This window comes from Cnephaeus nilssonii (genome assembly GCF_951640355.1).
Source record: "Cnephaeus nilssonii genome assembly, chromosome: X".
Lineage (NCBI taxonomy): Eukaryota > Metazoa > Chordata > Mammalia > Chiroptera > Vespertilionidae > Cnephaeus > Cnephaeus nilssonii.
The window spans coordinates 83544712-83571360 of NC_137071.1; the positions used below are offsets into that span (position 1 = coordinate 83544712).

At 37.8% G+C, this 26649-nt stretch overlaps 1 protein-coding gene across 1 annotated transcript in view; it reads right to left on the reverse strand.

Moving 5' to 3' along the window:
- The window catches only part of LRCH2 (leucine rich repeats and calponin homology domain containing 2), a 127230-nt gene that overhangs the window by 41274 nt on the left and 59307 nt on the right, over positions 1-26649 (reverse strand). Inside the window, exons 6-11 of the mRNA XM_079765471.1 lie at positions 20440-20573; positions 14119-14206; positions 13713-13824; positions 13443-13540; positions 13295-13353; positions 11522-11605 (exon numbers count right to left, since the gene is read on the reverse strand). Coding sequence (XP_079621597.1) covers positions 11522-11605; positions 13295-13353; positions 13443-13540; positions 13713-13824; positions 14119-14206; positions 20440-20573 — 575 coding nt within the window. The remainder of the gene's footprint in view (positions 1-11521; positions 11606-13294; positions 13354-13442; positions 13541-13712; positions 13825-14118; positions 14207-20439; positions 20574-26649) is intronic.

Consider the following 26649-nt stretch of genomic DNA (forward strand, 5'->3'; position numbering starts at 1 on the left):
AAAATAGCTGGTGCTGGAGCATCAGGCCCATACCCTACCATCACTGGCGGTTGGTCAGAGCAGAAGGGGAGCAATAAGGGCGCCTCTGCGTCCCTGCAGAACCCCCACGCACTCTGAGCCGCGATGAGTAGGAGGGCTACTGAGATGGGCCTTAAAGCCAAGGGCGTAGGCCCGGGTAGAGCCACTACAGGTGAGGACTTCACCTAACTCAGCAGGTACTACAGGCCGGCCTGACGGCAGCTGGATAGCTTGGCTTTCTGGCCCTACAGGGCACATTAAGATTCAATCATGAAATTCTGGCAAAGGTAGTCAGTTACCATTCTTGTTATGTTTATGCAAACAATCAGGCCAAATTAAATACAATAGATAAATTAATCTTGATTTGGCTCTTTTGATAAACATGGGGGTAATTTTGAGGAGAAAAATTCTATCTTAAATATTAAAACTGAAGGGTTTTCTTTCCCTTCCACCAGACCATTTGTTACAGTTTGTCTCCGCCAGGTCACAAGCCCACCTCCTTCTGTGCCCAGGCCTCATTGTCCCTCTGACAGACAGCAAGGATCTCTTGGCTCTGAGAGAAACTTCTGACCCTCCTCAGCAGGAAGTAGCTAGAAGAGCCTAACGATGTCCATTTTCCCTAAAAGAATTCAGAGCCAGGATCCTTGAGGTAATATATTAGGCAGTTAGGCAGATATGAGCAGAGCAAGGACGATGGGCCAACTAGCACTACCAGATGTAACTAAGTCTTTCCATCTCTACCTATGTGAGACAAAGGGACTCCCCAGAAGCAAGAGGGAACGAGGCTGCAGATAAAGCAGCCCGGGAGGCTGCCCTAAAACCAGTCGGGCCTCTACAGATTCTAGTAACTTTTCTAAACCCTGACCTACCCACCTCACCAGCTTACATGGAAACCCAATCTAGAAAAGCTGAAATCCATAACCAGTCTTTACTCAAGTTCTTACAGGCTTTACAGGCTACCCAGAAAGCAGTCCAGAAGCATCTCTGATCCGGTCCATCCTTCCACTCTGACTGACTCCTACCTGGAAAGGACCACCCCCACAGCAGTCAAGGTCGATGGGATACCGACGTGGCTTCATCACACCCAGCTTAAGATATCAAGCTTATAGTCCTCATGGGTCAATATAAATCCCTTGGGGCTGCAGATTGATTTCAACTCAGGTTGCTAACATCATGATTAGTATGAAAAGGCTGCAACTGCAGCAAGAAAAGGAGCAAAGTTTTCTTCATTTATAATAAATTAAAAAGGGGGAATTGTGGGAAAATTCATGGGGCCTCCCTATAAGGGCACTGGATAGACGGGCCTTGAAAAGGGTCTGTCTCTAACTGGTGTTCTTATTCCAAGGCAGCTGCGTGATTGCCTGTCCTTGGAAAGGGGTCACATGAATGTTATATTAAGCAAACTGTAATAGTAACAGATCTTGAAATTAAGTGTTTTTGGAGTGAACTTTGCTCAAGGAAGATTGGATTGAGAGTCCATGACTCAAGGATTGCTTTGTCTCCACAAGGAGGTGCGTGTGGCTCGCTGCCCAGACTTATAGCACGACGCCCGGGAGTTCGGGAGGGGAGCCAAAATTTGGGATATAAATGTACTGCTCTCTGTGAATAAACTTGCCTTCAGCAGCATCACTGCTGTTGGACCTCCTGACCCCCGCTTTTGGTTCTCTCTCTTTCTTCTTCTTCGTCACCGTCTCCTACTTTCAGGATTACCCTGTTCTCTGTCAGAGCAGGACTCCGACAAAGGGATCCATTGAACAAGAGGATATAACCCTTTTAAACATTTATGCACCTAATATAGAAGCACCTAAATACATAAAACAAATATTGATGAACATAACAGGTGAGGTTGATAGTAATACAGTCAAGAGTAGAAGATTTTAAAACCTCATTGACATCAATGGATCTTCCAAACAGAAAAACCGAAAGGAAACAGCAGCGTTAAAATCACACTAGATCAGCCCTGGCTGGTGTGGTTTAGTTGACTGGACATTGTTTTGTGCACTGAAAGGTTGCCAGTTCGATTTCCCGTCAGGGCACAGGTCTGGTTTGTGGGCTCAATACCTGGTGGGGGGCATGCATGAGGCAGCGGATCAATGTTTTGACCTCACACCGGTTTCTCTCTCTCCTCTCTCCCCTACCCTCCAAAAAATATTTAAAATACACACACACACACACACACACACACACACACACACACACAGAGAGAGAGAGAGAGAGAGAGAGAGAGAGAGAGAGAGAGAGAGAGAAGCATTAGACCAGACACATTTAATTGATATATTTGGAGCATTTTACCCTAAAGCAGTAGAACATACATTCTTCTCAAGTGTACATGGAACATTTTCTAGGATAGATCACATGTCAAAACACAAAACAAGCCCTAGCTGTTTTGGCTCAGCTGAGGCCTGAAGGGTACTGGGTTCGGTTCCGGTCAACGGCACATGCCTGGGTTGCAGGCTCGATTCCCAGTAAGGAATGTGCAGAAGGCAGCCAATCAATGATTCTCTCTCATCATTGATGTTTCTATCTCTCTCTCCCTCTCCCTTCCACTCTGAAATCAATAAAATATTTTTTTTAAAAACCCACAGAGTAAGTTTCAGTAAATTTAAGAAGACTGAAATCATATCAAGCATTTTTTATGACTACAATAATATGAAACTGGAAATCAATTACAAGAAAAACGGTGAAAAACACAAACACATGGAGGCTAAATAACATGTTACTAAACAGTGAATGGATTAAGAATAAATCTAGAAAGAAATCAAAAGTTACCTTGAGACAAATGACAAGGAATACACAAGAACCCCAAATCTATGGTACACAGTGAAAGCAGTCCTAAGAGAGAAATTCAAAACATTATAGGCCTATCTCAAGAAACAAGTCTCAAATAAACAATCTAACTTTATGCTTCAATGAACTAGAAAGAGAACAACAAAGACCAAACTGAGAAGACCAAAGAAAATAAAGATTAGAGTGGAAATAAATGACATAGAGACTAAAAAAAAAATTCAAAAGATCAATAAAACCATGAGCTGGTTCTTTGAAAAGAAAAACAAGGGGGAAAATGGGAGACATTGTAATACTATCAACAATTATATATATATATATATATATATACATATATATATATTCAAAAATAAAGAAAGAAAAAGATAAACAAGATTGACAGTTGGATAAACTTTTACCCAGTCATAAAAAAAAAATTAGAGACCCAAATAAATAAAATCAGAAATGAAAGAGAAAGAACAACTGACACCACAGAAATACAAAAGATTATAAGAAAATACTACATACAACTATAAGCCAATAAATTAAACAGCCTGGAAAAAATGGATAAATTCCTATAAACATACAATCTTCCAAAATTGAATCAAGAAGAATCAGAAAATCTGAACAGACAGATTATAACAAATGAAATCAAAGCAGTAATTTAAAAAATCTTTCAGCAAACAAATGTCCTGGACTGGATGGTTTCACAGGCAAATTTTACCAAACATTCAAAGAACTAACACCTATCTTTCTCAAACTATTCCAAAACATTCAAGAGAACGGAAGACTCCAAAGATTGTATGAGGCCAGCATTATCTTAATTCCAAAACCAGATAAAGACACTACAAAGAAAGAAAGGTATAGGCCAATATCCCTGATGAACATAGATGCAAAACTCAACAAAGTATTAGCAAACCAGATGCAGCAATACATTAAAAAGGTCATACACCATGATCAAGTTGGATTTATTCTGGGGCTGTAAGGGTGGTACAAGATCAGCAAATCAATTAACATGATACATCACATAAATAAAATAAAGGATAACAATCATATGATAATATCAATAGATACAGAAAAGGCACTTGATAAAATTCAGCGCCCATTTATTTTATTTTTTTTGCTGAAATCTTTTTATTTTATTTTTATTATTTTTTTAATAAATCTTTATTGTTCAGATTATTACAATTGTTTCTCCTTTTTTCCCCCCATATCTCCCCATCACCTGGTTCCCTCCCCCCGTTGTCCTTATCCATAGGTGTATGATTTTTGTCCAGTCTCTTCCCATACCCCCCACACAGACACCCATTTCCCCCTGAGAATTATCAATCCACTCCCATTCTATGCCTCTGATTCTATTATGTTCACCAGTTTATTCTGTTCCTCAGATTTTTAATTCACTTGATTTTTAGAATCACTTGTTGATAGATATGTATTTGTTGTTCATAATTTTTATCTTTACTTTTTTCTTCTTTTTCCTCTTTTTAAAGAATACCTTTCAGCATTTCATATAATACTGGTTTGGCAGTGATGAACTCCTTTAGCTTTTTCTTATCCGTGAAGCTCTTTATCTGCCCTTCAATTCTGAATGATAACTTTGCTGGGTAGAGTAGTCTTGGTTGTACATTCTTGCTATTCATCACTTTGAATATTTCTTGCCATTCCCGTCTGGCCTGCATAGTTTCTGTTGAGAAATCAGCTGACAGTCATATGGGTGCTCCCTTGTAGGTAACTAACTGTTTTTCTCTTGCTGCTTGTAAGATTCTCTCTTTGTCTTTTGCCCTTGGCATTTTAATTATGATGTGTCTTGGTGTGGTCCTCTTTGGATTCCTCTTGTTTGGGGTTCTGTGTGCTTCCTGAACTTGTCTCTTTCTTTCACCAGGTGGGGGAAGTTTTCAGTCATTATTTCTTCAAATAGGTTTTCAGTATCTTGCTCTCTCTCTTCGGGTACCCCAAAAATTCGGATATTGGTACGCTTAAAGCCATCCCGGAGGCTCCTTATGCTAGCCTCACACTTTTGGATTCTTCTTTCTTTCCGCCTCTCTGGTTGGGTGTTTTTTTCTTCCTCATATTCCAGATCTTTGGTTTGACTCTTCAGGTGTGGTGGTCTACTCTGTATATTCTTTATTTCAGACAGTGTATGCATAATTTCTGACTGGTCCTTTTCCATTTTTTTGGTATTCTCATTTAGGTCCTTGAAGGTCTCTTCAAGTTTCTCAGCGGTTTTTAGAAGATTCTTGAGTAACCTTATAAATATGGTTCTGAACACTGTGTCGTCCATTAGTTTGCTTTCATCTATCTCTCCTACTTGTGACATACTTTGATGTCTCCACATTTTGGCTGCCTCCCTGTGTTGATGGAGTGGCTTTGTGTGGTCGGTGACCTATAGGGGCCGATAGCTCAGCTTCCCCAATCACCCTAGGTGGTCGCTCTTGGTACACCCCTTTGTGGGCTAAGTGGAAAGTCTTGGTGTAGTGAAAAGCCCTGATTGCTGTTGGTACACTGGGAGGAATTGACCTCTGGTACAATTGGTTGTGAGGGCCTGCTGTGTCTATAACGGAAGAATTGCTGTGCTGGAGACACAGTAGGGCTTTGGTGCTCACTGAGTCTGCCTCTTGAATGTGTCCCTTATGAGAGTGGTTGAATACTGGTGTCGTCCACACTGACAGAAAAGTCACTTTCACTCTGCGACCGATGGCCGAGAGTCCCGTAGGCATCTGGGTCCCCCGCGTGTCCCCAGAAACTGGAGTTCAGAGTGGTTGGGATTGTTGGTATCACTGGCAGGAATTGATCTCCAAGCCAGTTGGCTGTGTGAATCAGCAGTGTCTCCGCTGGGACAGCTTCTGTGCTCAGCTTGGATGGGGTGGAGTCTCAGGGTGGCGCAGACAAGCTTTGGTTTCCCGTCTGCTCCGCCCTAAGAGGGGCGGTTTCTCTGTGCCTGAATTAATGGCTGCGCGCCTCTGAGAGAAGGCAGCTTTTGAGGTTCTCCCGCTGCCTAACAGACCAGTTTCTCCCCAGTTGGGGATGGATTTCAGTGCAGACCAGAGGTTTTGTTTTTCTCCCAAACGAGAAATCCAGTCACTGGGAGGGCTGTGCTCAGCTTGGATGGGGCGGAGTCTCAGAATGGCGCAGACAAACTTGGTTTCCGTCCACGCCACCCTAAGAGAGCTGGTTTCTCCGTGCACTAATCAATGGCTGCGTGCCTCGGAGAGAAGGCAGCTTTCGAGCCTCGCCCGCTGTCAATCAGACCAGGTTCTCCCCGACCGCAGCTGGATTTCAGTGCAGTTGGGAGGATTTGTTTTTCTCCCAAACGAGAAAGCTAGCCACGCAGCGTCTGCTGCCCTCCCTCTCCGCGCGCTGCGAGCAAGCCTGCCGTGTATTCAGCCGCCCGCCCTTTCCGCGCTCACGGATCTCCGCACCTCCACAGCTCCTGAGGCTCAGCGTCCCCCTCTCTTTCTTCTCTAGTTGTAGGTTTTCCACTCTGCCAGCTTTCCGATGGTTCTGGACGGTGTGTACTCTGTTTTCCAGTTGTAGTTTCAAAATTGTTGTGGTAGGGAACAATTAGGTGTTTACCTTATGCCGCCATCTTGGTTTCTCTCAGCGCCCATTTATGATAAAAACCTTTAGCCCCTGGTCGTCCAGTGGCTCAGTTGGTTAGAGCACTGTCTCATACATCAAAAGTTTACAGGTTCAATTGCCAGTCAGGGCACATATCTAGGTTGAAGGTTCAATCCCCAGTCAGGGCAAATATGGATGGCAACCAATCAATCTTTTCTCTCAGATCAATGTTTCTTTCTCTCTCTCTCTCTCTCTCTCTCTCTCTCTCTCTCTCTCTCTCTTTATTTCTCTTTCTTTATCCTCTCTCTCTCTCTCTCTCTAAAAATAAATAAATAAATAAATAATATATCCTGGAGTTAGGATTAATAAAGAAGAAAACCCTCTCAGCAAAGTGGGAATAGAGGGAACATATCTCAACATAATAAAGGCGATATATTGTAAAACCACAACTAACATTATACTCAATGGGGAAAAGCTAAAAGTATCCCCCTTAAGATTAGAAACAACAATGTCCACTTTCACCATCCTTATTCAAGATAGTAATGGAAGTACTATCCACAGCAATCAGAAAAGAAGAAATGAAAAGTATCCAAATCGAAAAGGAAGAAGTAAAACTGTCATTTGTCATTATCAGATGACAGGATAGTGAATATAGAGAACCCTGAAGAGTCCACACAAAAAAAAACTACTAGAACTGATAAATAAATTCAGTAAAGTATTAGGATACAAAATAAATATTTAGAAGTCAGTTGCATTTTTATACACCAACTAGAGGCCCGGTGCACGAAATTCATGTATGGGGGGAGGGTGTCCCTCAGCCCAGCCTGCACCCTCTCCAATCTGGGACCCCTCGAGGGATGTCCAAGACTGCTGGCTCCTGCCGAAACCAGTTTGGCTTGGTGGATAGAGCGTCAGCCTGCGGACTGAAGGGGCCCGGGTTCGATTCCGGTCAAGGGCATTTGCCTCGGTTGCGGGCGCATCACCAGTGGAGGGTATGCAGGAGGCAGCTGATCGATGTTTCTCTCTCATCAATGTTTCTAACTCTCTATCCCTCTCTCTTCCTCTCTGTAAAAAATCAATAAAATATATTTTTAAAAAAAGACTGCTGGCTCCCAACCACTCACCTGCCTGCCTGCCTGATTGCCCCTAACCGCTTCTGCTTGCCAGCCTGATCACCGCCTAACCACTCCCCTGCCAGCCTGATCGATGCCTAACTGCTCCCCTGCCAGCCCAATTGCCCCTAACTGTCCTTCCCTGCTGGCCTGGTCACCCCTAACTGCCCTCCCCTGCCAGCCTGGTCATCCCTAACTGTCCTCCCCTGCAGGCCTGGTTGCCCCCAACTGCCCTCCCATGCCAGCCTGGTCGCCCCCAACTGCCCTCCTCTTAAGGCCTTGATCCTCCCAACTGCCCTCCCCTGCAGGACTGTTCCCCCCCAAATGCCCTCCCCTGCTGGCCTGGTCGCCCCCAACTGCCCTCCCCTGCAGGATTGGTTCCCCCCAACTGCCCTCCCCTGCAAGCCTGGTTGCCCCTAACTGTCCTCCCCTGCAGGCCTGATTGCCCACAACTGCCCTCCCCTGCTGGCCATCTTGTGGTGGCCATCTTATGTCCACATGGGGGAGGCCATCTTTGACCACATGGAGGTGGCCATCTTGTGTGTTGGAGTGATGGTCAATTTGCATATTACCTCTTTATTATATAGGATAATGAACTATCAGAAAGGGAAAATAAGAAAACAATTCCATTTACAAATGCCTCAAAAAAATAAAATACCTAGGAATAAATTTAAACAAGGAGGCAAAAACCTATACTTCAAAAATTATACATTGAAGAAAAAAACTGAAGAAGATACAAATAAATGGAAGCATATACCATGCTCATAGATAGCAAGAATTAACATCATTTAAATGTCCAAACTACCCAAAGCAATCTTTAGATTCAACACAATTCTTATCAAAATCCCAATGGCACATTTTACAGAACTAGAACAAATAACCCATAAGTTTATATGGACTCACAAAAGACACTGAACAGCCACATCTATCTTGACAAAAAACAAAGTTGGAGGTGTCACAAAACCTGATATCAAACTATACTACAAGGCTATAGTAATTAAAACACCATGGCACTGGCATAAAAACAGACACAACTGTGATCCATGGAACAGAATAGAGAGCCCAGAATTAAACCCATGCCAATATGGTCAATTAATACTTGACAAATTAAGAAGGGGCCGATACGGCATGGCTCAGCAGTTGAGCATTGACTTAGGAACCAGGAGGTCAAGGTTCAATTCCTGGTCAGGGCACATACCTAGGTTGCAGGCTCGATCTCAGTGTGTGGTGTGCAGGAAGCAGCCAATCAATGATTCTCTCTCATCATTGATGTTTCTATCTCTCTTCCTCTCCCTTCCTCTCTGAAATCAATAAAAATATGTTTTGAAAAAAGAAGATATAATAGGGCAGAGAGAGTCAATTCAATAATGGTGCTAGGGCTAAAACCGGTTTGGCTCAGTGGATAGAGCGTCGGCCTGCGGACTCAAGGGTCCCGGGTTCGATTCCGGTCAAGGGCATGTACCTTGGTTGCGGGCACATCCCCAGTAGGGAGTGTGCAGGAGGCAGCTGATGGATGGTTCTCTCTCATGATGTTTCTAACTCTCTATCCCTCTCTCTTCCTCTCTGTAAAAAATCAATAAAATGTATTAAAAAAAATAATGGTGCTAGGAAAACTGCATAGATATATGCAAAAAAATGACACTAGACCACCTTCTTATACCATATACAAGAATAAATTCAAAACGGATTCAAGACTTAAATGAAAGACTCAAAATCATAAAATTTCTAGAAGAAAACATAGGTAGTAAAATCTAGGACATTTCTCTTAGCAATATTTTTTTCTGATATACCTCCTTAGGTAAAGGAAACAAAAGAAAAAATGAATAGATGGGACTACATCAAAATAAAAAGGTTTTTCACAGCAAAGGAAAGTATCAACAAAATGAAAAGACAACGCAATGAATGGGAGAGCATTTTTACCAATGATACATCTGATAAGGGGTTAATATCCACAATTCATAATGTAATCAGACAAGTCAACACCAAAAGAACATTCCAATTAAAAAATGGACAGAGGACCTGAACAACCACTTCTCCAAAAAGGACATACAGATAGCCAACAGACATAGGAAAAGATGGTCAAGGTCACTAATTTTAAGAGAAATGCAAATTAAAACCACAATGAGATATCAACTCACACCTGTCAGAATGGCTATTATCAATAAATCCACAAACAACAGTTGTTGCCAAGAATGTGTACAAAAATGAACACTCATGAACTTTTGGTGGAAACACAGATCAGTGCAACCACTATGGAAAAGAGTAAGGAGGTTTCTAAAAAAATTGAAAATAGAACTGCCTTATTACCCAGGAATTCCACTTATGGGTATATATCTGATGAAACTCAAAACACTTATTCTAAAGGATAGATGCACCCCTATATTCACTGCAGCATTATTTACAATAGTTAAGATATGGAAGCAACCCCAGTGTCCATCAATAGATGAGTAGATTAAGAAAAAGTGGTATATGTATACAATGGAACATTACCAGGCCATAAAAAAATAATGAAATCACAGTATTTGCAACAGCATGGACAGACCTAGAGTGTTTATGCTACATGAAGTCAGTCAGTCACAGAAAGGCAAATACCATATGATGTCGCTAATATGTGGAATCTATACAACAATATAAAGGAACAAACAAAACAGAAACAGACTCATAGATAGAGGACAGACTGATGGCTGCCAGAGAGGATGGGGGTTGGGACTGGGTAGAAAAAGTGAAGGGATTCAGAAGTACAAATTGGTAGTTACAAAATAGTCACGGGGATGTAAAGTACAGCATAGGAAATATAGTCAATAATACTGTAATAACTGTGTATGGTGCCAGATGGGAACTGACAATATCGGGGGTGGCGGGAACACTTTGCATACGATTATCTAACCACTATGCTGTACACCTGAAATGAATACAAATAATATTGAATATAAATTGTAAATAGAAAAATAAAGGACTTCCACTGACTGATTTTATACTCATTCACACAATGTCTTTCTCATTGCAAAAGACAAGCATTTGGGAACAGCCCACCAGAGAGAAAAATGCTCACTGACTAACATGAATCTCTGAACCTCAAATTATCATTTTGATTTAATCACCCATTATGTAATTAAATTCATTTCTAAGGAGTTTACACATATCCCAAGTAATTTGGAATCTGATAAAAAGCACACTACATACTTATTACATATATATGGGGGGAAATGCTTACAATATATCTAATGCTACTGGGGGCTAAAAGGAATTCAACAAATAAATCATTATTTAGCACACAGGAATAAAAAAGAGATTCCTAACCAATAATTAAATATAATGACAATGTAATTTTCTTAATTATATATGTAACTTTACATATCTCTCCTAAGTATTTCCTATTGTCTTTTAGCAGTTAGTCCCTTCAAATAATTCTTAAAATGGCCCTATTGTCTACTGAAAATTTCATATACTTTATCTGATAATCCTATCTAATAAAAGAGTAATATGCAAATTGACCATCTCTCCAACACACAAGATGGCTGCCCCCATGTGGACACAAGATGGCTGCCACAAGATGGCTGGAAGGGGAGGGCAGTTGAGAGGGATCAGGCCTGCAGGGAAGGGCAGTTGGGGGCGATCAAGCCTGCAGGGGAGGGCAGTTAGGGGTGACCAGGCCAGCAGAGCAGGAAAGTTGGGGGCGACCGGCCCTGTAGGGAAGGGCAGTTGGGGGGGACCCAGGCCTGCAGGAGAGGGCAGTTAGGGGTGACCAGGCCTGCAGGGGAGGGCAGTTAGGGGCAATCAGGCTGGCAGGGGAGCAGTTAGGCATCAATCAGGCTGGCAGGGGAGTGGTTAGGGGGTGATCAGGCTGGCAGGCAGAAGCGGTTAGGGGCAATCAGGAAGGCAGGCAGGTGAGTGGTTGGGAGCCAGCAGTCCTGGATTGTGAGAGGGATCCCAGATTGGAGAGGGTGCTGGCTGGGCTGAGGGACACACACAGCCGTGCACAAAATTTGTGCACCAGGCCTCTAGTCTTTAAATAATCAGATTTAATTATTGTAAAATTTGCCAATTTAAATATCATTACTAAAAAATACCTGTTCTTTTGCTCTTGATGCAATAACTGAGCGGCTACTTCCTTCAAATCATCATCATCTTCCTCTGCAAGTTCTTTTCCAAGTCTGAAAGATGACACAAACATGTTTATCCAAAAAGACAGAAGGTTTTTTCCATTTATTTTATTTTTGTTGTTACTGAATTTATTGGAGTGACATTGTTTAATAAAATTATATAGGTTTCAGATGTACAATTCCATAATGCATCATCTGTATATTGTATTGTGTGTTCTACCACCCTAGTAAAGTCTCTTTATTTTATGCCTGCTTCCAGAACTAGAAGCCATGTTTAGTTTTTAATACCATGTGAAAGCTAAAATCTTAACATTTGTGTATTTAAAACATTAAAATAAGAAACAAGGAATATTTAAAGAATATAAAAGCATATCTATCCTTTCTACTAAACAGAACATGTAGCATACTGGTTATATAAATATAATTAATGGCTAACAAATTGAACTGTAGTATTACTTTTTTGTAATTTCTGAATTGTATAATGGCCATAGTAATTTAATAATGCATACTCTCCAGTTCTGAGTGTAATAAGAACTACAGAGTCCTATCTGGCCAGTCTTTATCAGTAAATATAAAATGTCATGAAATTTTCATATTGATCTTAAAAATCTCTCCACAAAATGTTTAAGTAGAAGAAATACAAAATGGGTTCAAATAAGTTTGGCAAATTTGCCAAAAAGTATATAATTTTTATCATTCAAATAGAACCAAGAAATTGTAAAATAAACTGTTCTACAAAAAGAAGTACTTAATTTAAAAACAAAAAAAGTATCAAATGCTGAGACTCTATCTTTACCATAACTTGCATGCCAGGGGTGACTCTCAAGCTTAGGCAACTGTCCTCATGAGATAAAGTGAGAAAGTAAAATAATTAAATATAAAGAATATAAGATAAAGCTATGTAGCTCCTTATGATGTACCAGAGATGATTCATGACTGCTTAAAAAGTTACCAATGAGGTCATTTAGAGGAAGCTCAATGTAGAGAAAAGCTTCAGGATTAGAGAGAGCTCAGTTTACACACTAGGTTCTACTGGTTACTAGCTAAGTGGTTCTAGGCAAGAAATTTCCATCTCCAAGCTTCATCTTCCTCATCTGTAAAAATGAGGACAATATCTACTGTGCAGGATTTAGTGAACATTATATAACAAACATGGGAAAGCACATAGCACAGATCCTGGTACGTGGTAGGCTTTCAAAATATGCTCTTCCCTTCCTTTCCTGCTTCGATGAAGGAACTTAAAAGGAAAAATGTGGTAGGTCATATTCCATCATTTCATAAGATAAACGATATAGAAGAGATCCAAAGCACACTTATTTTAATAAAATATGAAAATACCCTTAAAGTATATTTTCTCAATGAAAGAGACTAAGAGTTAGGACACATGAGTTGCAGACATTTGAAAAACAGGGTCTCGGTTTCCTTATTCATCAAATGATGCCAATATCATCTATTTAAAAGACTTATTAAGTAGCTTAAATGAAGCAATGTATGTGAAGGTACAGTCTTCCTCAGTAATAATCATAGAAGACATTATTATTACACTTCTGAGGGGAAAAACAATGTATAAATGACAATTTAAATGTTTACGAGAATTTTCAGTTTAATTGAGGAATGCAAGCAAATAAAGTATTCACAAATTACCTAAATCTAATGGGTAAATCAACAAAAAATTATATTTCAAATATATTTCAAATATTTATAAGTAACATTTCAATTTGAGAATTTGTGTGTGCTTACCTTTTCTCATCTCCTAATTCTTCATTTTTCTGAGATTTTTCAGGACCTTTTTCTTTTCCCTTATATAAAAGAAAGTTATCATTTTAAATTGTATGGTCCATTTTTTGTGAGATCAAGGAGAACATGTTATTAATATTTGTTTCTTTACCTTAAGGAAAGAGACAAAGGATCCAATATGTGCATCTCCTTGTTCGGGAACTGCTACATCTTCTGTGTTGTGGTCAATAAAATCATACACTTCCTGGTCTAAGTATAAAATAATATTTATTTAAAAGTATGAATAGTTTGTTCTGACACTGCTTAGAATAAAAGTGTGTTTTCTCAATAAAAGAGTTGGCCAAAGATAATATTTTTCTAAGTCCAATTTTTATAAGGGCTATGTACATAAAATAAATATAGCAAACACCATATGGATTACCTTTCTGAGAATCAGGTTTACTTCCAACGGAATGACTATCATTTCTTGATGTCTGCTCTCTATTTGATTCTGAGACTTGAGAGTGAAGGCTGATTGTGTCGTCATCTGATGGCTGAAAAAAATAAAGCCCAAGTACCAATGAGGCATTTTAAAATACGATTAAGAATTAAGTTGCTTTAAGTTCACATATGAAGTATAGAATATTTGCTTTACATCTCCAGTTTTCAAACCAAAAATTAGTACGTTAAGGTTTACTGTTGTGAGTTTAAAAATGTACATGATTGATTTCATAAAATGTAATAATCATTATACTTTTAAACAAAATAAGTCAAGTATGTGCAAGTGTCTATTTCAAAGCTCTAATAAAATTTTGAAATAAAATAGATCAGCAATAAAAAATACTCACTTCGGTTGCAGATAATCGTTTCTCTCCATTATCGCTTCCAATTCCAGAGTCAGGGCCAGGATTTTTATTTGGATAAAAATCTTCCATACTATGGAAACAGAAATTCTAAGAACAGTTAGGGTTTTCTTCTTAAATAGATAATACAGACTTGATTTTAATTTAAATTTATATAAATCTTCCTATATAATACAGAATATACACTTTTGATGTCTAAGATCCTTAAGGACATGAGGGGGGAAATATCAGGAACCTTCCTAACAAAACACTTTATTCATGTCCCTCATGAAATATTTTTCCTTCATGTGCTCTGTTATAAAGTGTCAATTGTTAATAATACGCTTTATTTCTCCTGAGAGATCCAGAAAAGCAGATAGCCCTGCTACAAAATCATCTTGATACAGTATCTTCCTGTTTTTGTCATTGGTTTGACAAATTTCACCATAGAATTATGAAATATTTTTAAAATATATTTTTATTGACTTCAGAGAGGAAGGGAAAGGGAGAAAGAGAAACATCAATGATGAGAGAGAATCATTGACCGGCTGCCCCCTACTGGAGATTGAGCCCACAACCCGAGCATGTGTCCTTGACTGGAATCGAACCCTGGGACCCTTCAGTCCGCAGACCGATGCTCTATCCACTGAGCCAAACCAGCTAGGGCAAATGATGAAATATTTTAAAACTTTAATTCATAGTTTCTTCTTCATTAGCTCTAGAAATATGCTTTAGCTTTATGAATAATGTCCATTTAATAACCGAGAAAAGAGAAAATATAAAACAAAGTTTGCAAAGCACTGGATAAACAATTTTTCTGGTGTGGAGGTCAGAGCTGTCTTTGCAAATTTCTAAATACACAGTATGCCACCCAGGTAGCGAAGTATTTTTCACTTCGATTTGCAAATTTACCAAAAACCCTATATTGACCACTTAGCATGTGCCAGTTATTGGGCTAAGTGCTTTAAAGACAATACCTCATATATTCCTTGTAAAAACTCTAGCAGATTGTTGGTGTTTTCTCATTTTACAGATGAGGAAACTGAGTCGGGGAAGGGTTGAACAATTTACCCAATGACATGCAACTTGTAAATGGCAGTCTAAATTTGATCCCTAGATTAACACTAAAGTCCCTGATCTTAATCACTATGCTATATATCCTCCCCAAAAACTGATCTTTATACTTTTATGGAGTATATTAATAAACTTAGGGAAGCAATTGCCAACTATGAAGCACTATGCTGAATGCTTGAGATGAGATGAATTAAAAAATGTTTGACCTCAAAGGGCTCTCAGAGCAGAGGTGAAATAAGTATATTTACATGTCTTGAAGACTATGACAAAGGTAAATATAAAGTGCTGTGAGAAAAGAGAAATTAATTCTCCTTGTAAGGTTAGGAAAGGCCTTACCCAAGAAAAGGGCATTTGGGCTTAGTCTTGAAGGATAAAAAGACACAATAATTGCTAATATTTGTTGAGCATCTACACTGTGTTAGGTACTTCATATTTTACTTTTAATCCTTACATTCTGTAATTTATGCACTATATCTTTTTACAAATGAGGATAATAAAGCTTATAAAAGTTAACTTTCCACGGGGAAAAATTATACCATTTACTGAACTAGTTGCCAAGCACACATTTATTATTTTATTTTTTTATTGATTTCAGAGAAGGGAGAGAAAGAGAGAAATAGAAACATCAATGATGAGAAAGAATAACTGATTGGCTGCCTCCTGCACGCCCCCTACTGGGGATTGAGCCTGCAACCCAGGCATGTACCCTTCACAGGAATCGAACCCGGGACCCTTCAGGCAATAGGTTGACACTCTATCCACTAAGCCAAACCGAGGCGCACACATTTATTTTTTATATTACTATTAGCATTGTTATTTTTATTATTATTAAATACCTCAGATTTATATAAAACTGAGCCCTCCATTGTACTTTCAAGTGTGGGTTTCAAAACTATTTTTAAAAATTATTATTTTCATTATTTTTAAATTTTTATTTTTTAATTATAATTTACATTTAATTTTATTTTGTACTAGTTTCAGGAATGCAGCATAGTGGTTAGACTATTATATACTTTACAACATGGCCTCCCCAATATTTCCAGTACCCAACTGGCATCGTACATATATATTACAATATTACTGACTATATTCACTATGCTGTACTTTACACCTCCATAACTATTTTGTTACTACCAATTGCCAAGCACACATTTAATTCTCATAATAAACTTAGGAAATGGGTATTATTAACATTTTAAATAAACAAGCTGAGAGATTAAATACCTTACACAGTCCACAGAGGAATTAAGAGGTTAAACCGTGATTAGAGCTGAAATGCATCTGACTCTACTGCACAATAATACTATGTACTATTAAAATACATCTGTGTATTTCTAAAAGATGATAATGATAATAATAAGCTATTTGTTGAGGAATTATTTTGCGTAAGGCATTGTGTTAAGTGCTATATAGACATTATTTCATTTAATCCTGACATCATCCATATGATTATTTTTTATTTACGTATAAGAAAACTAAGGAGCAAAAGAAAAAGAATATGAGGACCAGAGACATTATGACACAAGAACATAGTTTTGAAGAGTCAGAGAAGGGCTTTACAGGTATATTATGTCTGACTCCAAAAGCGGACATACTTAGCTACTGTAATGCCTACCTTTGTAGAATGAACAATTTACAAACTAGTCAAGACATGGAAGGGTTTTATAAGTAGTAAGAACAGTACAGGCAAGGGCATGAGTGTGAAAGTGAAATGTACATACAAAAATTTTTCTAGGTACTTCAATACAAGCTGTGAGTGGGAGGCTAGCACACCCAAGAGCCAACGCATAAGTAAACTCTATTGACCTGCACTGTCCAATACAGCAGCCACCAGGAGTATATAGTAAGGTGACCAGACGTCCCGCTTTTGGCAGGACAGTCCCGATTTTTAACAATTTGTCGCGTGTAGTCCCAATTTTTAACAATTTGTCCTGCGTCCCACGGCGTTTTAAAAAAGTCCCGATTTTCAGAAAGAATGCGCGACAAGCTAGGGAACGGCAGGAGAATGGGAAGGGAATATACGGTTTTCGGTGGCCATGTGGCTATTTAGCCAGGATATGAGTTTTATATTATTTGTGTTAATTTTATAATGTTAAACTTTAATAATAACAAATAATTGTTGAGAACTGATTATCGAGAACTGCTTATCAAAGTTCGCATTGTTGATCAGTTGTTAAGAATTCGACCACCATTGTTTGGATTTAATGAACAATGGCATTTTTGGGATTGGCAACGATGAAAACATTTTGTAACTGTCTCTCAGACGATACACATCGTACTGCGTGCTAGTAAGCTAGTTAAACAAGTGATGTCATTCCAAATCAGCTATTCAGATAATTTAGGTAAGTCATTTATTTATTTATTTCATAAATACATAAATTTTCTTGAATTTAGCAGACAGTACTCATATTATTTATATTTTATAGTGGCGGCAAAAAGTCTAGCGCCAGCCTTGAAAGTGACACTTATGACTTACGTTACAGCAAATTCAGAGGAAAAATAATACAAGTTAGTATTGTTATTATTTAGAAAGAAATATAGGATTAAAATAATTTTTAAAATATAGTTACTTTATAACAATCAAATTAATTTAATTTATAAACAATAAAATATGTTCATGTAATTATGTACCTACTTACTGTGTTTTTAAGCAATATGTATATAATAATTTATAATATAATTTTAAATTATTTTTTTTAGATTTTTAACATAATGAGTAAGAAAAGAGGATGCAAATTCAACGATGATCTAAGAAGTGAATTTCCTTTTATTAAAAAAACCAAAAGCGATTACAATATACACCAAATTTTTAATCAAGAACACACACACCCCCGGGCTGAAACCAGTTTGGCTCAGTGGATAGAGCGTCGTCCTACGGACTCAAGGGTCCCAGTTTCGATTCCGGTCAAGGGCATGTACCTTGGTTGCGGGCACATCCCCAGTAGGGGGTGTGCAAGAGGCAGCTCATCGATGTTTCTAACTCTCTATCCCTCTCTCTTCCTCTCTGTAAAAAAATCAATAAAATATATTTTAAAAAAAAGAACCCCCCTCTCCCCCCCCCCCCCCCCATCAATGGTGTCCCGCTTTACCAATGTTAAAATCTGGTCACCTTAGTATATAGCTATTGAGCACTTTAAATGTAGCTAGTCCAAATTGAGGCATGCTGTAAATGTAAATAAAATACATACCAGATTTCAAAGACTAAATAGGAAAAAAAGAATGTGAAATAAACTCACTAATTTTTCTATTTAAATTAGATGTTGAAATATTTTTGATATGAGTTAAATAATGTGTATTGCTAAAATTAATTTTACCTGCTTCTTTTTTAGTTTTTTTTTTTTACATGGGTTACAAGAAAATTTCAAATTCCATATGTGACTCACATCACATTTTATTGGGTGACACTGCTAGAGACTATCTCCAAAATATATCTCAACTCTATCCACTCCTTTTCATCTCTACTGCAATCACCTTATTGAAGATCCCTTGATCTCTTGGAAGTACTGCAACAACCTAACTAGTCCCTCTACTTCTATTTTTGTTTACTTCCAATCTATTCTCCCTATATAAGCGAAGATAGGTTTGTTGTTTGTTTTTTTTAACATAAATCAGATCACGTTATTCCCCTGCTGTCCAATGAATTCCCACTGTACTTTAAATACAATTCAAACTCCTTAGCACAGCCTCAAAAGCCCCCACGTGACTTGAGTCCTTACTAACCAAAATCAACACATACCATTCTAGCCTTTAGCCACTCTGCTTCAACCATGCTGGCCTCCATTTAGATTTTTGTTCTGTTCTGTTCTGTTTTGTTTTATTTTGTTAATCCTCACCTGAGGATATATTTTCTGATTTTTAGACAGAGTGGAAGGGAGGGGGAGAGACACAGAGAGAGAAACATTGATGTGAGAGACACCTGGATTTGTGCCCCTGGATTGGGGCTGAGGATCCTTCAGTAGGAGGACTGACACTCCAACCAAACAGGCTAGGGCTAGTTTTTTTTAACATACCAAACCTCTTCCTAACTTAAGGCCTTTGCACATGTCGTTATTTGTGCCTGAAATGTTCTTCCCCTCGCTCTTTTCACAGCTACTTTTTCTCTTGTCAGGTCTTTAATTAAACCAGACCATACCAAGGAGATATTTCCTATCTTTACTCCTAAAACATGTTCCTTCCCTTTATAGGAAGGAAATTTGAAATTATGTGTATTGTGTTCCCTTGCTTTATTAACTGACTCTTCCATTAGACTGTGAGCTACATGAAGGCTGAGACCAATATGTATATCATTCAACAAAACATACCCTGAACCAGTAGGCATGCTACCAATATTTGTAGAATAAATAAATGACTGATATAATAAATGCTGTTACTAAAGTAAATTCATTTTTAAATAAATGTAAAGCAGACTAATACAGTGTAGAATATGAATTAAGTCTAACTTTTATAGAATTGTTTGGTTTACTATCATTCATAACATTAAACAAAAGAATCTTTAGGAACTAAATTTAATTTTTGGATACTTAATTCTACTTAGGCAGCAGAAAAAACTCAAGAAAAAGTCCTATTTGGGAATTCCAGAACTTGCAATATTAACAACAGTACTTATTATATTGCCATTCCAAGTAGTCTAAATTTTGTCATAAATACAATGTCAAACCTTTAAATATAGTCTCACCCCATCCCAATTATTTTCCATACTGCTGGATGGAATTGTTTTCATATAATTAAACCAATGTACGTCTTTAAAAGATAAATTAAAAACAACATCAAATCTATCATTTCAAAATCTCATGAGGATAAAAACATCAATATCATACAGAACATTGATGATAAATCATCTTTGATCTAGATACAAAAAATATAAAGTAAGGAAGCACTCAAAAGTGCCTTGCTCTTCTACCAAATTCAGGTCAAAGTCAAATTCTACTAGTTATTACAAAGGAATAATAGGGTGATCATAGGAGTAATAGTTGTCAAATACTGAGAAATTAGTATTTCTGCACTATGATGTTAAATGTTTACATTTTACTACTAAAACTTTAATAATAATTAATTTTTTGAGAAAATTACAAGTTGATTCTAGGATTCCAGAAGTTCATTCTATGATGGTAATATTTCACTTCAAAAAAATTATTGAATTTAACACTGAAACAATCAGCCTAAACATATTCAGTACACTCAAGATTAATAAATATCTTTTATGTAAAGAGAATATATTAATCATGAAACAAGACTGTAAGAGTATTACATTACCTGTCTGTGAGAGGCTGGGAGGGCATTCTTTTACTCAATGATGGAAGATCCAGAGAATCTGGTTTCTTATCCATTCTGCAACATGCTTGGATACTTAAGTATTTAAATATGTGTACTTTACCCTTTAAGCATATCTGTCAATAAATAATGGAGAAAGGTTTAATTATATAGGTCCAAAATAAATGCTATCTACCAATTTACTTATATTTCAATAACCTCAAATTATGCTGAGACATCACGATCAAGATAGATACATTGCATACTTAATTAATTTGTACTTCTGACATTAGGTGAAAAAAATCTGACAACACTGATACCAACTAAAATTCTATTGCTGTCTCTGTTCTTATTAGAAAAACTACATTAATTATTCTGTATTTCACTAAAGTTTCCTTGTTAACAGTACAATGTACAAACCAGTAAACAGTATAAAATTTACACCTTATGAGAATTGCCTTTATCAGAAAAAAAGCAAAAAGAAATATATTTATTGTAGTGGTGAGAACAACAAAAAAAATTTCATGTAATTCTTGAATGTAATTTCATCAGAACCACTAAGTTGGTTGGGCTAAACACTGGAGGAAAGCTAATCAAAAGAATTTAAATATAGGAAAAATAAATTTCGTTGAAAGGTGGGAGGGTAGGCCAATTAGAATAAAATAATATTTATATGGTCAATTCAACTAAGATAATATCCTGAAAAGTTATTTTCATTGCTGATAGAGACAAAAACAATAATGAGGGGAGACTATGTGAAAGAAAGTATGCTATATGAAAAGGATAGATAATGAGTGGTAAGGAAGTGGTAAGTCAAATTTACAAAGGTTAACTGCAGTCACCATAAGTTATATCAAATAAGTATCTCTCAAAAATTGTAATAAAAATATTTTGTTTTATGAACTCACATAACCTACAAACACATACAAAAATAATCAACAAAGAAAATAGTAAGAAAAGTACATTAAGAAGTAATTATCATTCGAGGTTTAAAGGAGAACCATTTCTTAGATAAATCTAATAGTTACCAGATCTGACTTGACCACTGAAAAATTTAATTGAAAACAAAAATTAGAACATTTGAGCTATTAGAATATGAACACATTACCAATTAAAATGTATCATCTTTCAACTAAAAAAATTATTATATTACCAAATTAAATTATGATCAATTATTTTCTTTTGTAAATTCAATTTTTATAATAGTAGTTCATGTACACAATTTTAAAAGTCACAGAGAATTATAAAACTGATAACAAAATATTAATTCTAGCCCTGGCCAGTGTGGCTCAATTGGTTGAGTGTTGTCCCATGTACCAAAAGGACACCAGTTCAATTCCCTGTCAGGGCACATGCCCAGGTTCGATCCCCAGTCAGGGTGTGTACAGGAGGTAATGGATCGATGTTTCTCTCTCACATTGATGTTTTTTTCTCTTTCTCTCTCTCAATCTCCCTCCCTCTTTAAAATACATAAAAACTTATTTTAAAAACGTAATTCTCCATTCCATCACCTCCAATCACCAAGACCCAGTCCCTCATTGAACGCTTGTATTTGGTTTTCTGCTATTTACCTTCATATCCTATATAATAAAAGGCTAATATGCAAATTGTCCCCTCGGGAGTTCTACCGGCAGACTGGGAGTTTGATCGCTCGCTATGATGTGCACTGACCACCAGGGATTTGGCGCGGAACATGGCAGGTGACCAGCAGCAGTGGCAGAGTGCTGAGGGAGCGAGGGAAGGAGCAGACAGGGAGGCCGGGAGGCGGGGAACCACGTGGTGGCAGCACATGGGCAGCAAGGGAAGGAGGAGGTGGGGAACCTGATTTGCCCTGATTGCTGGCCAGGCCTAGGGACCCTATCTGTGCATGAATTTCATGCACTGGGCCCTCTAGTTTATAAATAACATGGTTTTATTACTACCTTATTTTTATTTTTCGAGTACAGACTTTATTTGTTGAAGTCTTACTAAGGAAAAAGAGAATTTAGATTTCTTTCTTTTTTTTAATTTATTAAGGTGTCCTTATTCCCCCATTATCCCCTTATGCCCCCCCACTCTTGCCCTCACACCCCTGTTGTCTGTGTCCATTGGTTAGGCTTATATGCATGCATACAAGTCCTTTGGTTGATCTCTCCCCCTTACCCCCACCCTCCCTACCTTCCCTCTGAGGTTTGATGGCCTGATCGAAGTTTGTCTGTCTCTGGATCTATTTTTGTTCATCAGTTTATGTTGTTCATTATATTCTATAAATGAGTGAGATCATGTGATATTTATCTTTCTCTGATTGGCTTATTTCACATAGCATAATGATCTCCAGTTCCATCCATGCTGTTGCAAATGGTAAGAACTCCTTCTTTTTTACTGCAGCGTAGTATACCATAGTTTTTTAATCCATTCATCTGCTGATGGGCACTTAGGTTGTTTCCAAATCTTAGCTATTGTAAATTGTGCTGCTATGAACATAGGGATGCATATATCCTTTCTCATTGGTGTTTCTAGTTTCTTGGGATATATTCCTAGAAGTGGGATCACTGGGTCAAATGGGAGTTCCATTTTTAATTTTGTGAGGAAACTCCATACTGTTCTCCACAGTGGCTGCACTAGTCTGCATTCCCACCAGCAGTGCACGAGGGTTCCTTTTTCTCCACATCCTCTCCAGCACTTGTCATTTGTTGATTTGTTGATGATAGCCATTCTGACAGGTGTGAGATGGTACCTCATTGTCATTTTGATTTGCATCTCTCAGATGATTAGTGACTTTGATCATGTTTTCATATGCCTCTTGGCCTTCCTTTAGTCTTCTTTCTAAAAGTATCTATTTAGGTCCGTTGCCCAATTTTTGACTGGGTTGTTTATCTTCCTTTGGTTAATTTGTGTAAGTTCCGAGAATTTAGATTTCTTATTTTATAACTACCACCACTTTCACATATCATCAATACCACTACTATTATCCTCCCATCTCCAATAACCATAAACTCACATAAACATACTTCCTCCCTCTTCAGAAGTATAGCATAGTGGTTAGAGCACAAACTTTGGCGTCAGATAGCCTTGGTTTGAAACTGGGCTTTTCCACTTGCTAGCATATGACCTTAGTCACTTAACTTCTATGCCCGTTTCCTCATATATAAAATGAGGTATAATGACAGTACCTGTTTATGAAAAATGAATTAATGCATACAAAAATGAATTAATGCATATAAAGCATTTTCAACAACGTCTGGAGCACAGTAAGTGCTATATAAATATTTATTATTATTATTATAACACACAATTTTTCATTAAATCAAAATAGAATATTTACACTATTATGAGTAAGAAAGTATTCACAGATGAACCACATAAGTTAGAGTACATTTTCTTTCTCCTGCAAGTTTTTGTTTTGTCTGAAGTGACTAATTGCCTCATTTTTCCTTTGCATAATTTTCTGTATGCCTATTGCTAATTAATTTCTAACTCTGACAAAACTGTAAAACCCTCTCCATACTGACAAACACATCAAGTCATTTATCAATTTATTTCTTTTTCTTTTTGAAGACAACCACCCTACTCCAACCCGACTGGTTGCTCTCTAGGCCTATTGCAAATCTATTGATCTTGAACATGAAGGATTTCTCTTTCTTAATTTACTCTCACATTTTGATACAGCACAAACTCTGCTAGCTTTCTAATAAAAGCTACATGAGAGTTAAAATTTCTGAGACCTTGCATGTTTGAAACTATCTTTCTTCTACCTACCTCACACCTGACTGATAGTTTGAGTACAGAAAGATGTAAATATTCCCTTAGTCATTGAAGATGTGGTTCTAAGATCTTCTAGCTTCCTATGCTGCTACTGAGAAGTTATTCTGATTGTCACTCCATGAATGTGACCCATTTTGTTTCAATGGAAGGTTTTCAGTATTTTGGTTTCTGTCTTTCATGTTAGACATTATTCCTGCAAATGTCTAGAGATCTCTGACTATCTATTTATCTTCAAGAGTGAAGCGATTAAGAAGTCAACTGGAATATCTGTGTATGAGGGGAAGTTTACCAATGGTGAGCCTCACTGTCTAGTGACCAGACAGGGACTGGCCATTTCATCAGGAAACCTCCTCAAAGATCAGTATATTCTCCTAGTTCAATCAATCATCCAAGAGAGAAATCCAGCCATCCTGCCCGAAATAAATAAGACAGGCTAAAAGCATTCTGAGAGCCAAGTAAGACAGTCTACTGAAAGGTCCCACCACTCACTATGTAAGCGTTCAGTGTTTTCAGTATAAGGTCTCACTTCTGCCCATAGCTATACTTGGAGCCCTTGACTCCGGTTTTCAATCTCCCTACAATAGTGCTATCCAATACAGTAGCCACTAGCCTCATGTGGCTATTTGAATTAATTATATCTGAATAAAACCAAAAGTTCAAATTTTCAGCCACATAATACACTTTCAAGTGCTCAACAGCCACTTGTGGTTACTACATTGGACAATGCAGATAGAGAACATTTCCATCACCACAAAAAGTTCTAATAGACAGCACTGCTCTAAAGAGTAAATTCCAGGCATATTACGCTAAGGAAAGAAGCTATAGTCATTTGGCTGCTGAGCTGAGGGAGGGAATCTGAGAGAAATCTACCTACTCCTCAGAGTAAACCCCAGGCTTCTGCTAATGCAAATGGGGGGTCATGTGGCTTCGGAGCTAGGGGCAAGAATCTGACAGTGTAAATCTTAGACCTTGTAGTGTCCAATGGTAGCCACTAATCACATGAAACTATTTAAATTTCAATTAATAAAAATAAAATTCAATTGTCTTATCTCAGGTCAGGACATATACAAGAAGAAACCAATGAATCAATGAATGCATAAATAAGTGGAACAACAAATTGGCACCTCTCTCTCTCTCTCTCTCTCTCTCTCTCTCTCTCTCTCTCTCTCTCTCTCTCCATTCAAAATTTTTTTTAAAGCTCATGATCCATTTTGAATCAGTTTAAAGAGATTTAAAAATAATATAAAATTCAATTAAAATTTTGGTTCCTTCGACCAGTACATATTTCAAGTATCAGTAGCCACATGTCGCAAGTGACTATGGTACTGGACAGCACAGTTTATAAAACATTCCCACTGAGGGGAGCAGTTTGCTGCCTCAAAATACCACTTTTGGAGATATTGATTTTTTAAGAAACAAAATACCACTTTGGAGGATACTGTAATTTTAAAAGACAAAAGACTCTAAAGAAGCCTTTTACCTCCTCCTTACCTGTTTTTAAAAAAATCAGTTGGAAAAACCTGTTCCAGAAAGGGAGATCACCTTAGCATAATATGAATTAAATTTGGCAGAAAGGAACCTGCAAAATTTGTTTGTTGGACCCACTCTGTGTCTGGGTAGCCTGGAAATAATTTGTTTACCAAATCTTTGCTCCTTCTTATCTACCTGTGAATTGCCTACCTTCCCTTTGAAGTCCAAACTACTACCCTCCCCCCTCCTCTCTCCCGAAGAGGGCATATAAGCCTCAACTGCAGGATTTGTCCTGGGATCCCATATTCTTACCCCACATATGTACATCCACAATAAATTTGGCTATTTTCTCCCATTAATCTGTCTCATGTAAATTTGATTATTAGACCAGACAGAATAACTTAGAAGGGTAGAAGGAAAATCTTTTTCCCCCTTCCACACCTTCATTCAGAAAATTCTACTGAACAGCAGTGCCTTAAACATTCTACAGACTTTCGAGTTTTCAGTCTTTCATCCCTATATTCAGAGCTACATGTTTCCTTCAATAATCAACAACAAAAATACCCATCATCCCCAGGTTTAACACAGTAAATCAATTTATTTATTGTTGCCTTCTCTCATAGCAGACACAAGTTTCAGCTTTCTTTATCATGCTCAGGCAGCTACTACCAGGACTCCTGTCAGACTTGATCTGAATTAGAAAAGGCACCTCCTTTGGAATGAGTGGAATGTACCTTTGTAGAAGGAAAAAGGCAACCCTTCTTTTGGATGTATGCAACACTGTGCCAGAGCACATAGCTTGGAAGTAGAGGGCAGGCTGAAGTTTCACTGCCATGTGCCTCCTCAGCCAGATACTCTTGTACAGTAATAATTAGAGACCCTAGTTACCACTATTCCATATATTTTCCATTCTCCAAAATTCTGTTGCCATCTCTCCCCTGCTGTGTCTCTCTTTCATTCTTTGTCCTTGTAGGTTTATAGCTTAGTGTATTCCTTTAA